The sequence below is a fragment of the Aspergillus flavus genome, chromosome 4 (genome assembly GCF_009017415.1).
Source record: "Aspergillus flavus chromosome 4, complete sequence".
In the NCBI taxonomy this organism is placed as follows: Eukaryota; Fungi; Ascomycota; class Eurotiomycetes; order Eurotiales; family Aspergillaceae; genus Aspergillus; species Aspergillus flavus.
This window is the reverse complement of record NC_092405.1, coordinates 2,269,559-2,282,316: the sequence shown is the minus strand read 5'-3', so window position 1 is coordinate 2,282,316 and position 12,758 is coordinate 2,269,559. Positions and strand designations below refer to the sequence as shown.

Below are 12,758 nucleotides of genomic sequence, written 5' to 3'. Positions count from 1 at the left end.
CTGGTCTGAATGAATATGTTCACATTGATGGTGGGATGGACAGATGGCATTTAAATGGCCCTACTACGCTGTTCGACTGTTCGTGCCTCAACTTTCTCATTAATTTCATACTTTCCACTCTGAATAATAGCAATTTCATATATGGAAGCACCAATAAATGATTTTAACGGTCCCGGTCTATACTTGTTTCAAGTCCAGCACAGCAAGAAATACCTCGACCTCGACGAGTCCAAGAAGGCTAACCATACCAAAGTCCAACAATGGTACGGTAACCTATGGTGCCCAGGGCGAATTAGTACTGACATGGTTAACCTCGTTACAGGGAGGCACGAAAGCACCATGAGGACCAGAACTGGGTCGTTGCTGCCGCAGGGCATGACGAATACCTCATCCTGGCGGACAAGGCAGGGACATGTTTGACTGCTCCTGGTACTATCACTCTTTATTTATATCATGTCAAAGAAGTGAAACTTCTTGTTAGTTAACATGAGCTTATCTTTTTCACAGAGAAAGACCGAGAACCAGCTACTGGAAATCTCAAGTCAGCAACTGATAAGCATATCAGGTGGAAGTTTGTCTGCGCGGAAGATGGAGCTTACTTGTACGTGATTCTGTTGTTTTGAAGATTCTTGAGAGAAGATATCATCATATATCAGAGCGATATACTGATAAAGACAATTTTGTAGCGTTCATAGTGTGGCTCATCCTAATTCGGTTCTTGACGTCCAAGGTATTAGCCACGAAAATGGTGCTCCTGTGCTAGTTTTCCCGCTGAATAAACAGAAAAACCAACAGTGGAAGTTGGTTGCCACGAAGTAGTGCGGGTAAGACTGTTCCCAAACAGAAATGGACTTCCCATCCACTGGAGCATTGCTGCACTTGATGTGATTATATGATTGATGTGACGTAGAAGTAAAGAAGCATGTGATCTAGAAGCCCTGGACGGAACTTTTTAGGCTAGATTTAAGGACACCTCTTGGCGACCATACCGCAACAGGGTTAGTGCAGGAGTGAAGAGTATCAGCTTATCCGCCATCTCGCTCGCGAAGTTTCCGACATTATTGCGCATTTTTGCGAAGATATCCTTCTGTCTTCTTCCCAGCGGTTTTATTCCCCCTTGTTCTACTATAGCGATGTCCGAGTGGCGCAGCCATCTTCCGCTGATGTCCGATTCTTCTTAGCCAATTCCCAAGGATGGCGAGCGTCATACTCCGATATACTTGAATAGATTCAAGTTGACTGTCTAGGATCTAGGTGTCTTACCCCCCAAACCAGTGACTCGTTCAACCCGATAGACTCGAAAGCATCATGACGAAAGGCTGCTACACTTGTCGTCGCCGGCGCATCATCTGCGATAATGGCCTCCCTACGTGTCGAAAGTGTCGGGATGCGGGGAAAGAATGCCTGGGCTATCAGAAACCCCTCGTCTGGGTGAAAGGTGGTGTGGCCAGTCGGGGAAAAATGATGGGACGCAGCTTTGATGATGTTGCGCAGAACACTTCAGATCGCAGTAGTGAGGATGATTCTAATGCTGCCGCCGATCCCCCGCCTCCCGAAGTTGGCGCCCAGGGTCAGGACAGTTTGGATACTGGTTCGTACGATGTGCCCCAGACATTGGCCTCTGATAATACCCCTGATGCGGCACAGTGGGGAAGCAATTTCGACTTGATTATTCCAGAGACGAGCATTTCCGTGGTGGATCATGTTCCCACGCCGCGGGGCATGGTTGATCCTTTATTCAAAGACATGGATTCGGTATCAAGGTTCTACATCTCACACTGTGAGTTCTAGATCATTTTTCCCCAGAGAGGATACGAGGTGCATATAGCTGACTTTCTCTTCAAGTCCACCAGAATGTAGTGGGCTGTCTTGCGTTCTATTCCAACGTTCGGAATCCATACCGCGATCTAACGGTCTTAGTGGGTGACTCCCCCGTTCTCGCCCATGCGCTTGCTGCCACTGGGGCTCTACACTATGCGTTACTAGCAAGCTGTGACTTCTCACCGACACCGTGGCTGTCGGATGGCGCTTCGGTCACTGGGGCCCTTCCATCCCCGCAGGATGTTGAAAAGGCGGTGATCAGTTCCATGTCACGACGCCCAGCTTCCAAGTTCTATGAACAATTCTTAAAATTGAAACAACGCACTCTCCGTCAACTGTCACTGGACTTGCAAGACCCTCTCAAACAGAACGATACCAAGACCCTAGCAGTGATCATGGTTCTTGCTTTGATGGATGCAATTGAATCAGGCGACGGCGCATGGAAGTACCATCTGGAAGGCGCCAAGAAACTCTTGGTGAGCCGGCAAAGCAAAAGCCCATCTAGTCCAACACAACGCATGATCGACTGGTTGGACGCATTCGTATTTGACAGTTGTCTCATGTAAGTCAACACTCACAGAGGAACTCCGTCTTCCTCATCGCTAACTATTTACCCCCAGCATGCAAGTCATGGGCGCTACACTCGCAAGGCCCGGCTCCCTCTCCAAACCCTTCTACTCCTCCGACATAGGCCCGGAAACGCTGAAACGCCTCGAAGAAACCGCCTGGATAGGATGTCCCGCCTACCTCCTCGAAGTCATCTTCTTCGTCCACGAGGGCTGGTGCGTCGACCCAGACCCCAGCACCAACCCACCCGCCATGAACTACTCCTCGACATTCCTCCCAAAGGGCTCGAACCCCCTCCTCCAACCCCCAACAGCCCTCCTGCAACACATCCAAGCTTTTGACCCAGTCGCCTGGGCCGAAGAAATGCAAAGCTTCCTCCACCTCCCCGACCTCTCCGTCCGAACCGCACTAGCAACCATCTGGCGCGCCGCCGTCTACCTCTACACCAGCCGCGTCCTCTCCCGCCCTCGCGCCCACGGCCGCGCAAAATCCACCATCCCAGGCCTCCCACCCGACCACAAAGCCATCACCAACCTCCTAATTCAACAAATCCCGCTAATCCCCGTCGCAGACGACCACTTCAAATGCCTTATCTGGCCGACCTTCATCGCCGGCGCAGAATGCACCGACCCTTCTCTCCGCCCAATCCTCCTCCAGACCCTCAGCGCAATTTATTACGATGTCACATCCGTGAACGTCCGCAACGCAGCCTGGGTTCTAAGTCTGATGTGGCAGAAGCGGGACTCGAGACGGGCTCAACAGCAGCAGGATGGTGATCCCTTTGGGTCTTTTGTTCATGATGATGGTGAGGACGATTTCGACTGGATTCAGGAATTGGATGATTCGCGCATCGATTGGTTGTTTATATGATCCTGTTTTACACTATATATAATGCCTTTTGTCATGAGTATGATGTTACGGATGTACATATTGAATATAATTTTTGGTAGATATTCCTTTTTTGGATGTCTTTTTTTCTAAGATTGAAAGAAGTACAGATTTTTAGATATAACATCATAGCCAGTAGAACAATTGACTTTTCCACGCAATCCCAGAGATATATAGGAGCAAGTCCACAGCAAGTAGCTAGTCACAAGATATCCAACCAGAATGGAAATTTTTGAATTCGACTATATCAAATACCATTGAAGGGGAAAGCTATTTAACAAGAACGGAAATGCATGTGGGTGAAATCGAGTAGAATGAAAGGAACATGGAGATGGGGAATCTGGCAGGGTGGAGAGACGCATAGTAGGGGAATCAATTCAGCTCCTATGGAAAGAAAACAAGAAAAGAAAAAAAAAATCCGCTCAGTGGAACAAACCGAATGGTATAATAGCAAACGGAACCTGAAGCAGGAATGAGTAGATGTCGGAGCCGGAAAAAGGGGGCTATCCTGATTGTTTTCTGTATTGAACTCTGTACACCGACAAAGCGTTATCCGACAAGGCTCTGTGGATCGTCTGTTTCGACCAAGCGAAGATATATATCTCAATATGTAGAGGAGAGAATGATGTTGGGAAAAAAGAAGGAAGGGAGAAGGTAAACAGAAGAGGAAGCAAGACAATACAAAGCGAAAAGAAAAATAGATGCCAGATGAGGGATATATGCGTACTCCTGCCCATCTAAATGCAGCGATCTTAAGAAAAGAAACACGCTCATCATTGCAAAGATGCAAGGCAAAATAGAAAATCACATCACAAAAGGAACTGCTGCAAATGCCCGACAAAGGAAATAACAGTGATTGGTTGAGGGTCCATATCAGTGATACTCCAAGACCTGTCAACAATAGAAAGTATGCAAGTCACATCAGCCCGGAGACATCAGGTAGAAGCAAAGAAACTGTGTTATAGTCCGGGACCAGAGAAAGAAAATTTAAAGTTGCGATCCTGCGCAGTAACCAACCCCGATGTCAGACGCGGGAGATGTTAGATAAATGTGACGCTCAGACATTGGTTGGAAAGATCTAACCTGCGGCCGTCGCCGAGGGAAGTCTTCTGTGAGTTCTGGCGAACAAGTCGTCTAGAAAACGGCTGCCAGGCCATTCTTTGAATGGCGTCTACTGAACCGTTTTTTGCCCTTGACGGAATCCGAATCTGAAGGTTGATGCTTAACTAAAGTGGCTCGTCCAGGTGGGTTCTCATGGTGAACCTCAGAGCTACGGTCCAATGTGTTGGCATGGCTCGACAGCTCGGACGATATGTCACGGAAAGCCTCGTCAGCCGAGTATGTTCCGTTCGCTTGCTGAGTTAAAGCCATCTCTCGTGCACGATCCAGAGAATCGACCCATTCCTGCGAGTTGGCAGCAGTCGCGCCTGCGTTGCTAGATGATGGTTTAGGGTCTTCGAAAACGTAATGTTTGTCACGCTACACACGCAGGTTAGCATCAGTTCAGCTATGCCACATGTAAGGATAAGCATACCGTGTCAACGACCCAGCAAGAGAAACCTTTCGAATCCGTTGAGGAGCGCCAGTGTGTTCCTGGAGATAGCAGAGAAATCTCCAGCTTTGCCTTTTTCTCATCCCCACCAGCCGCAGCCATGATAATACGTGCAGAGGAGGTGACCATGACCAGCCTCTGCCGCTTCTTCGTTGTGCTTCCCCCGAAGAAGCGGGAGAACTTTTTCGGCGCTTCGCTCTCGCCACTCCCACTCTTGGTGGAAGGGCTATGCACAGCTGGCGAAGACAGTACCAAGAGATTTCCCAGTTTTAATATCCTTTCATTGCTTTTAGTAAGCACCGGCGACCATTCAATATCGAGCTGGCTTGGAGGCGGCAATTCCGTGACAAGTCTGGGGACTACTCTAGGATTGGCATTGTTGGTACTTGATTGTCCTGCGTTGACGCCCGCAGAGAAGGCGTCCCCTTCACCCGCTCCGTTCAATTTGATCGGTTCGCGAGGTGGAGGAACATAAGCTTTGAGACGAGGCGCTTTTTGTTTCCACAAATCCGGGCCCCAGGTCATCCCCCGGAAGAACTCGTGGCTCTTGATGTGTTCGATTGGCAGCCGGCGAGTCGGGTCCAATACAAGAAGACGCTCGACGAGGTCACGGGCAACAGCAGGGAAACCGAGAGGAAATTCATACTCGAGTCCGACGATTTTTTGGAAAGTCAGGTATTCGTTCGCTGCTTTGAAAGGGGGGCGACCAGCCAAGAGTTGATAGATGATGCAGCCAAATGCCCACAGGTCACTTGCCTTGCACGCATTCTTGTCTGTTAATAGTTCGGGGCTGACATACTCAGCCGTACCAACAAAGGAACTTGCACGCTCTTCTTCAGGGATGTCTGTCGACTCCAATGGTGGCACCCCACTCGTGCTCGGATCTGGTTTGCGCTGGCCCTTGAGAATCTTTGCTGTACCGAAATCTGTGATTTTGATGTGCATCTGGCTGTCAAGAAGAACGTTCTCCGGCTTCAGATCGCGATGGATAACGCCACGCCTATGCATATAGTCTATAGTGTCTAGAATCTGAGCCCCATAGAATCTCGTGCACTCTTCGTCAAAAGTGGTCATGCGTTTCAGCACTCCCAACAATTCACCACCCTTGCAAAGATCCAACACAAAATACAACGAGCGTTCATCTTGGAAGGTATAATAAAGTCGGACGATTCCAGGATGTTCGGTAAGCCGATTCAGGGTATCCTTCTCGATATTCACATATTTCACCTTCTTCTCTTTGATGATGTGCCTCTTGTCCAAAATCTTGATAGCGTATTCCTTGAGCGTTTGACGATCTGTCCCGAGCACAACAGTGCTGTATGAGCCTTCCCCCAGTGTGCTTCCGAATGAAAAGTCGCGGACGCCCTTTTTGATGTAACGAGCAACAGGCTTCCCGTTGGCATCAATCTCTTGCCTCACTGCAACAGCGGCACCTCGGTCATGCCAGTCCTCGCCGTTCGAGGATTGGCCATTTTCCACCCCATACGGGGGTCCAGCGAGTTGTGGAGCCCCCGACGGACGCGCGCGAGCACGGGACGGCTGGCGCATCACCATGGGCCCATTGCCTATCGGTAGCTGCGCTGTCCTATATGACCGATCACTGTGGCTATTATCGCGTACTGGCACTCCTGCCTGGTAAGCTGCAGAACCACCACGGGATTCCGCCCGGGCCAGGCTTTCGGAGGCGGACGATGCAGCGGAATCGGTACGAATCCGATAAGAACCCTCCCGGGCCGCTAATGTCGACGTAGACCCATTCGCATACGCGTAGAGGCCCGACAAAGGACGAGAGGAGCCCAAAGAGCGGTTCTGTTGTGATGGTTGAGGGTATGGTTGTTGGGAAATATAGGCGGGAGATTGTTGGGCAGCTTGCTGCGGTGAATCGGTCTGAGGAAGATATGTTGAACTTGGATTCTCAACTGGCTTAGCCAACGGCTCAGTTGTAGCTGGGGCATCGTGAAGATATTCCGTGGAAGGTGGTATCGACGGCTGGGGTGGTGTTGTCGACAGATGATCGTCTAGTTGTTCGGACCGAGTCGATTCGCGCGTAGATTCGGAATCTGCTGGTGGTTCAGAAGCAGCAGTCGGGGCGGGAGTGGTCGCATCCTCGGAAGAATGTAACGACGAATCGTCCGGGTTTGCAATCCGTAGGCCTCCCAAGGCTTGGGATAGGCTGAGATCCCCATCCATAATGGGCACAGGTGGTTATGGAGAGATCACGATGGAGGTCGAAAGGGGGGCGGAAAAAGAGATACGGGGGGCGGACGGGGTTTTTGGGCGCGGCTTATAGCCAGAGAATCCACCACGCCGTGATACCCGAGAGGGTGAGGGAAATAAAAAAGGATGGAGAGCGAAAAGGAGGAAGAGGACGAGGGGAAATGGTGGTGGTCAAGAAAGGGAGTGTAGGAGAGAGATAATAATAGAGTAGAGCCTCCTGCGAATATAGAGGGGTGGCCGACGGACTATGGCGGCGGTCGGGGGAGTTGCGGATGATACATGATACAACTAACGACACTCGTAGGTATAGATAGAACTTGTATCCTGAACTCTCTTTCAAATCCAGAATAAAATTCGAGAGGAAATAAAAGAATAGGAAACAGAAAAGAAGCGAAACGATCGGATTACGAATGGAGAAGAGGGAGAAGAAAAAAAAAACAGAAAAAGGAAAAGAAAAAATAAAAAAGAACTATAGAGGTGAACGAGGGGTGAGAACAGGAGGTAAAAAAGAGGAGATTCAAGAAAGAGGCTGAAGGTTGGCAGCCTGAGGTTGTCAGGATGTCCTCCTTTGGGAAATCAGTTTATTATTAGCACCGCATCCATAGCTCTTCCAGTACTAGTATGTAAGTAAAAGTAGTAGTAAATAAGTGATTGCCTAGAGACAAGCTGGCAGTGTCCGAAGATCCATCGTCCGGCTTAATTCTATTTTCTTTTGACTGGATTTGATTTTTCTTGTCTTTTTCTGTTCAAGGAATTTACATTGGTCCTGCAGGCCCTCTTGACCTCGGCTTTGCCGTTGGCTTGGTTGAATAGTAAACACATGTTCTTTTGATAATAATCTAATTGAATTCTAATAAAAACTAAACTCATAATAATAATATAACTCCATACATGATACCACCACCTACCTCTACAGGGTACAGCCACGGCTCCACTTCCACGGCTTATTATATATCCATCTCTATCCCGTGGTTGTAGTCTACACTACCAGAGACATCGTGACTCGAATAAAGCTGGATACGACAAAATTAAGGGAGACGAATACGAGGAACTACTACCTAGATTGGGAATGCGACAAGAATACATCTCGTAGAACACTTATTCATTCTTTGTAAGGCATACATAGTACTAGGAGCATACTGCTTACGGATTCACCATCGCACTTTCCTTGAAGATTCAACACCTGTAATTTCATAGCAGTGACTTGCAATAATTTATTCCTTGGCCGTGCCCATTGGCTTCAATATATGGGAGGGCGTACTTATAATTTACCATATCCAACTACACCACCCTCTCATCGTTAATTGACGGGGCTGCTCTCATTGAAAGGAACATCATATCCACAGCATCAGACATCATGATTCGATATAAACCTACCCGTGTTACACTGGGCGAGAGTGATGTCCACGATTGTCTGGAAAGATTGTTCTTGCGACATACCAGGTTCGTTGAACGGCAGGAGCAAGATACAGATCAGAGCGACAGTGAGAACAACGAGAGTGCATCTGTAGACTCGAATAGCTTCTCTCCATATGCATACTCTGATGGGTCCAGCTGTGATAAAGATCTGCATTCACTGTTCAGTGAGAGCCCATCACGTGGAAGTTGGCAAAGAAATCGCCGTTCTTTCTCTGTGTCTCCATCCATTGAGGCGCATAGCCTATCTCCATCTGAAGAATTACGATGGGGCCGCATGACCCATAGAAAACAATCCTCATCACCAACTAGTGCAGATGTGGAGAGACCAGATCCGCTAATTGCAACTGGTGACTATCAATCCTTTGTTAACACTGATTATCTTGGGTTAGGGTCATTGTCAAAAGGCATTCACTGGCAATCTCCTGTCAAGCCACTAGTGGCGTGCTGTGCCGAACCGCTGTATCATTCACTGAAGGCACACTCTCTGTTCTCGTTCTTATCAAAAAACTCCCTATCGCGATGGGAAAACTCCATCAACACAGCATGGGAAAGGGCGAGGCAGTTCTTTGTGGCCTCTGGTAATCACCCCGCTTCAGAACACTCCCTGTGTTGTTATCCACGGGGAACAAATATCTCTAATGTAACTCTTCCTGCGGCTTTCTCAGCAGACAGATTTCTGGCCGATAATAGCCCCTACTTAGAAGAGGGGATCACAACTGGTATCTGAAATCACCGCCCCCTCCTTCTGACGTGTGTGACTGAAGCGTGCTAATAATGTGCTTGATAGACAACACGGGACATGCCCCAACCCTGCCTAAGTCAGCAAGTGCAGACGTCGACTTCGAGCTTCGAGCGCAGATGATAACGCCCAGACAATTCCAAGTTCCAGCTCAGTCTCCTGATTGCCTTACCGACATATGTTTAGATGAGAACCCCAGTTTGCTAGCAAGCCCAATGACAGAACCTGCAAGGAAGACCCTTAAGACTACAGAAGGCAGTAAGATCGACACGTCTGTTTCACCACATGGCGAGCAGGTTGGATTTACAGTCCGCCATAACAAGGGCTCTGATGCCGAACCCCAAAAATCTGAAGCTGAACTACCGCATAAGGCTTGCGATGCGGCGTCTTTAGACATAACTTCAAGCAGGAATATCAGGACAGGCTCTGGTAAAAGAAGCTCGTCGCCTCTTCCCGAAATTATTGACAGAAACCACCAAGGCGATGAATATGATATGGGTGAGGGAAGCGACTTGCCCGCCAGCAGCATCGAACGTGATCAGCATGATGCGTCATACACACACAGCCATAGAGGCACACCCAACGATGATACTGCAATTGAGCCTCCACTGCCCGCCACACAGGTATGTGCAATCGATAGAGAAAATCACAGCAAGGACTAATAGCCGCCTCGGTTCTTTTGTTTCAGATCGAGGATGGCGTGGCAGAGCCTAATGCCTTGATGTTCTCTAAAGAAGAGATGGACCGAATTGGCGCCATGTTGTACCGAGAAGCTGACGCAGCGCTGCGATGTCTTGTTAGTAGTCAATGTGAAGGGGCACCTATTGTAGAGCCAGACTTGATGGTGTCTACGAGTCCAAAGGAGCATAATGGACAAGACAATTTGGTAGATCCACATGGCGGCCGCTTGGAACCCGCCAGTAACGTAAGTCGTCTTTCATGGCCCTTTGGGCTCTGTCTCTCATTGACCAGTTGCATAGGAACGAGAGCCAAGCCAGCATGTCATGCGAGCATCTGTGCAATTTCAGAATCAAGTCAACACTATGATGGCTGAGCTCTATCATCAGGTGGAAGACAAGGCTGAAGACTTTGGATTGGCCTCGCTTAGGCGGAAACCATTGGGTGAATGGTATAAAGGCACCTAGACTCGAGTGGGACTGGCAAGCTTCTGGAATGGGTCGCATGAAATTCAGAGCACCCATAATAAGCCGGGTGTCTTACAAGTTCCAGGCTACTTCTTCCAATAATAGATCAACCGCAACGTATGTTTCACTTTAAGCGGGTGGTCTGGATCTGGCTTATAAAGAATGGTGTGGAGGATCAGTACCTAGACCCTTGCAGAGACCAATACAAAGATTCGGACAATTAAGTGCGTCTTCCCCAATTCTCGTCGTACAACCAGTTCTGTACTGGATGGATGATAGATCAGGCAACGGAGTATCCGTTAAAGTGGAACAAAACTTGGTCAAATGTACACCGCCACCTTATTTAGGGAGCTTTTCCCACCGCCCCAAAAGAGAGGACATTCGGTCAAAACCGGAACATTATTTAAGTACTATTTACCGGTTAAGGTAGTAGGGCACGGGACCATTAGGAATCAGCATGATCATATTAACCAGAGTAAATGAGTACACTAAAACTCCACACAAAACACAAGACTTGAAGAAACACGCTCAAAATAGTTAGTGTCTAGGAATGCACAAACATGTTCCTTCAAAGACAATCTCAGTTACTCCAAAATAGAACTGCCATATTTAGCACGGTGTGTCTAGAACCTAATGGGAATACTACATACCCGGCCGGGCGTGATCATGTATTGCTCATCTAGACAACGTCGGAGAGTTGTTCCCCGGAAAGAGAAGATGGGGGAAATTAGAAGACCATCTCTTTATGATATTACCCAATGTGAGCCCGTGTCATCTTCCAATTGTTTTTGCCCGTTCTCGCCAATATGAGTATGCTGAGATTTGAGTTCTTCATTACCCGCCCCCTTGATATCTCGAATCTGGATAGTCTTCACAAAAAACTTTACGCCTTCTAATTTCTAGCACACCGAAGAGCTTGGCAGGTCAAGAATCGCAGTGGAAGTAATTTTCTCCTGTCTAAAGATTTTAATTAAAGGCATAGTCCCAGTGCCCGCGTGGCGTCGCCCAGTTTGCCCGACAAGGACGGGGCATTGGGATATAGGTTAACAAAGAAACCATCCTCACAGGGAGTGTCAAATCTCAAGAAAAAATGTATTCAAGCCGCTTATCAGATACAATGTCCACTCCAACAACAATACATTGAGGATAATATAAATAGGCCCTATGGATACCCTCTAGAAGCATACAGATCATCAAGCTCACTACCATCAGTTTACTAAAGCTACACACCATGCGTCTACTTCTACCCTTCCTCGTCCTGCCTTTGGCAGCCCTGGCTACGCCGTTTGGAGAACTGGACAAGCCCGTTGACCCGAAGGCAGGTAACTTCAGTTTCTCCTGCAGAGACATCAAGCTCGACGGGAAGCCCAAGGATGACGCGAAGCCAGGTGATGCGCTTCATCACCTGGTTGCAACCTGCACAGCTGGCGATGGGACCGAAATCACTTCCAAATTAGATTTGAACCATTGCTATTCCCTGTTCAAATCACAGAATAAGCATGTACTCCCGCGCCGTTAATCGACTTTATAAAATATATCTTCGAAGATGTCCTAGCTAACTATAAATAGTGGGAATGGGTTCGCCTACTATTCTAAATGCTCCATTTGGCAACCACGTCGCTATCCACAGCTCGATTGCGAACGTGCTAATGGACCGGACGCATTACAGGCAACGCGATTCAGGCTGGGTGAGTTTCTCTTCTATCTTATATACATACAAGCAAGTGCCTCTTCTAATTATTGAGCTTTAGACGGTATCATTGAGAATGATCATGGTTACCTCAAATGTTTCGATCATAAGGGCGAGCGCTTTTAGAGTTCCATGCTTCTATGGTCTATACGTGAGCTTGGCTTGGCCGAATACTTCCTTTGATATCACATAGGGAGAGCGTGACAAGCAACTACTCAACTTAGTGACGCTCTGATCATTGAGGATATAGTATGCTCCCGTGAAATTGGAGCATTATACTGAGGGTATCAGGCATTCAGGTAGGCCTTGGGTTACTTTGATCATAAACCGCTATATTCAGAACTGTGTTTTCCCTGTACTTATGAAGGTTTATGATATATGTTTGTTAGTGTTCAATTGATCGGCTCAGGTTTATTAAGCTTTTCATCATTAACAAAGTAAGAGATTAAGGACAGTAGTGAACAGTTAAAGCTGGATAAGATTACCACTACCAGTGAAGTCATATCTACGATCTTCTTATCTCTACCAAAAGAGATCATGTCATCATTATCTCCAATGGACTAGCGTTCCTATCCAATGAGCCGCACATTAGGGATCTTCGGATATTTATCTGAAAACCTCCATCAGATGCGATCGAGGCTTCCAGAGGTGCATACAGATACATCTAGATGATCGCTATGACGCGGATCGAAATAGAAGTGATAGCAAGGATGCGAGGAT

The 12,758-nt window shown here is 47.9% G+C and overlaps 6 protein-coding genes across 6 annotated transcripts; 5 read left to right on the top strand and 1 right to left on the bottom strand.

The window, feature by feature from the left end:
• The first annotated feature begins 29 nt into the window (after nucleotides 1–29).
• Nucleotides 30–1,193, top strand: F9C07_1536836 (ricin B lectin domain-containing protein). The gene is made up of 5 exons (XM_041291982.2): nucleotides 30–263; nucleotides 323–429; nucleotides 508–601; nucleotides 687–824; nucleotides 911–1,193. The coding sequence occupies exons 1-4, from the start codon at nucleotides 142–144 to the stop codon at nucleotides 817–819; spliced, it is 456 nt and encodes a 151-aa protein (XP_041146258.2). The 5' UTR covers nucleotides 30–141; the 3' UTR covers nucleotides 820–824; nucleotides 911–1,193.
• Nucleotides 1,194–1,308: 115 nt separating this feature from the next.
• On the top strand, nucleotides 1,309–3,258 carry F9C07_3989 (putative C6 finger domain protein Acr-2; the record flags this gene model as incomplete). The annotated part of the gene is made up of 3 exons (XM_041291981.1): nucleotides 1,309–1,780; nucleotides 1,846–2,383; nucleotides 2,442–3,258. 3 exons carry the CDS (start codon nucleotides 1,309–1,311, stop codon nucleotides 3,256–3,258), a joined length of 1,827 nt encoding a protein of 608 aa, XP_041146257.1.
• Nucleotides 3,259–3,343: 85 nt separating this feature from the next.
• Nucleotides 3,344–7,855, bottom strand: F9C07_2157492 (3-phosphoinositide-dependent protein kinase). Its single transcript, XM_041291988.2, has 2 exons — nucleotides 4,811–7,855; nucleotides 3,344–4,755 (listed from the first exon to the last, which is right to left on the bottom strand). The coding sequence occupies exons 1-2, from the start codon at nucleotides 7,016–7,018 to the stop codon at nucleotides 4,411–4,413; spliced, it is 2,553 nt and encodes an 850-aa protein (XP_041146256.1). The 5' UTR covers nucleotides 7,019–7,855; the 3' UTR covers nucleotides 3,344–4,410.
• A 14-nt stretch (nucleotides 7,856–7,869) lies between these two features.
• On the top strand, nucleotides 7,870–9,273 carry F9C07_1536622 (uncharacterized protein). Its single transcript, XM_071508193.1, has one exon. It carries the CDS (start codon nucleotides 8,403–8,405, stop codon nucleotides 9,189–9,191), a length of 789 nt encoding a protein of 262 aa, XP_071366450.1. The 5' UTR covers nucleotides 7,870–8,402; the 3' UTR covers nucleotides 9,192–9,273.
• F9C07_3987 (uncharacterized protein) lies at nucleotides 9,239–10,348 on the top strand (the record flags this gene model as incomplete). Its single annotated transcript, XM_041291980.2, has 3 exons — nucleotides 9,239–9,826; nucleotides 9,892–10,128; nucleotides 10,184–10,348. The coding sequence occupies 3 exons, from the start codon at nucleotides 9,239–9,241 to the stop codon at nucleotides 10,346–10,348; spliced, it is 990 nt and encodes a 329-aa protein (XP_041146255.2).
• A 1,231-nt stretch (nucleotides 10,349–11,579) lies between these two features.
• F9C07_2232619 (uncharacterized protein) lies at nucleotides 11,580–12,164 on the top strand (the record flags this gene model as incomplete). The annotated part of the gene is made up of 3 exons (XM_041291979.1): nucleotides 11,580–11,827; nucleotides 11,918–12,036; nucleotides 12,100–12,164. 3 exons carry the CDS (start codon nucleotides 11,580–11,582, stop codon nucleotides 12,162–12,164), a joined length of 432 nt encoding a protein of 143 aa, XP_041146254.1.
• Between the last annotated feature and the right edge of the window lie 594 nt (nucleotides 12,165–12,758).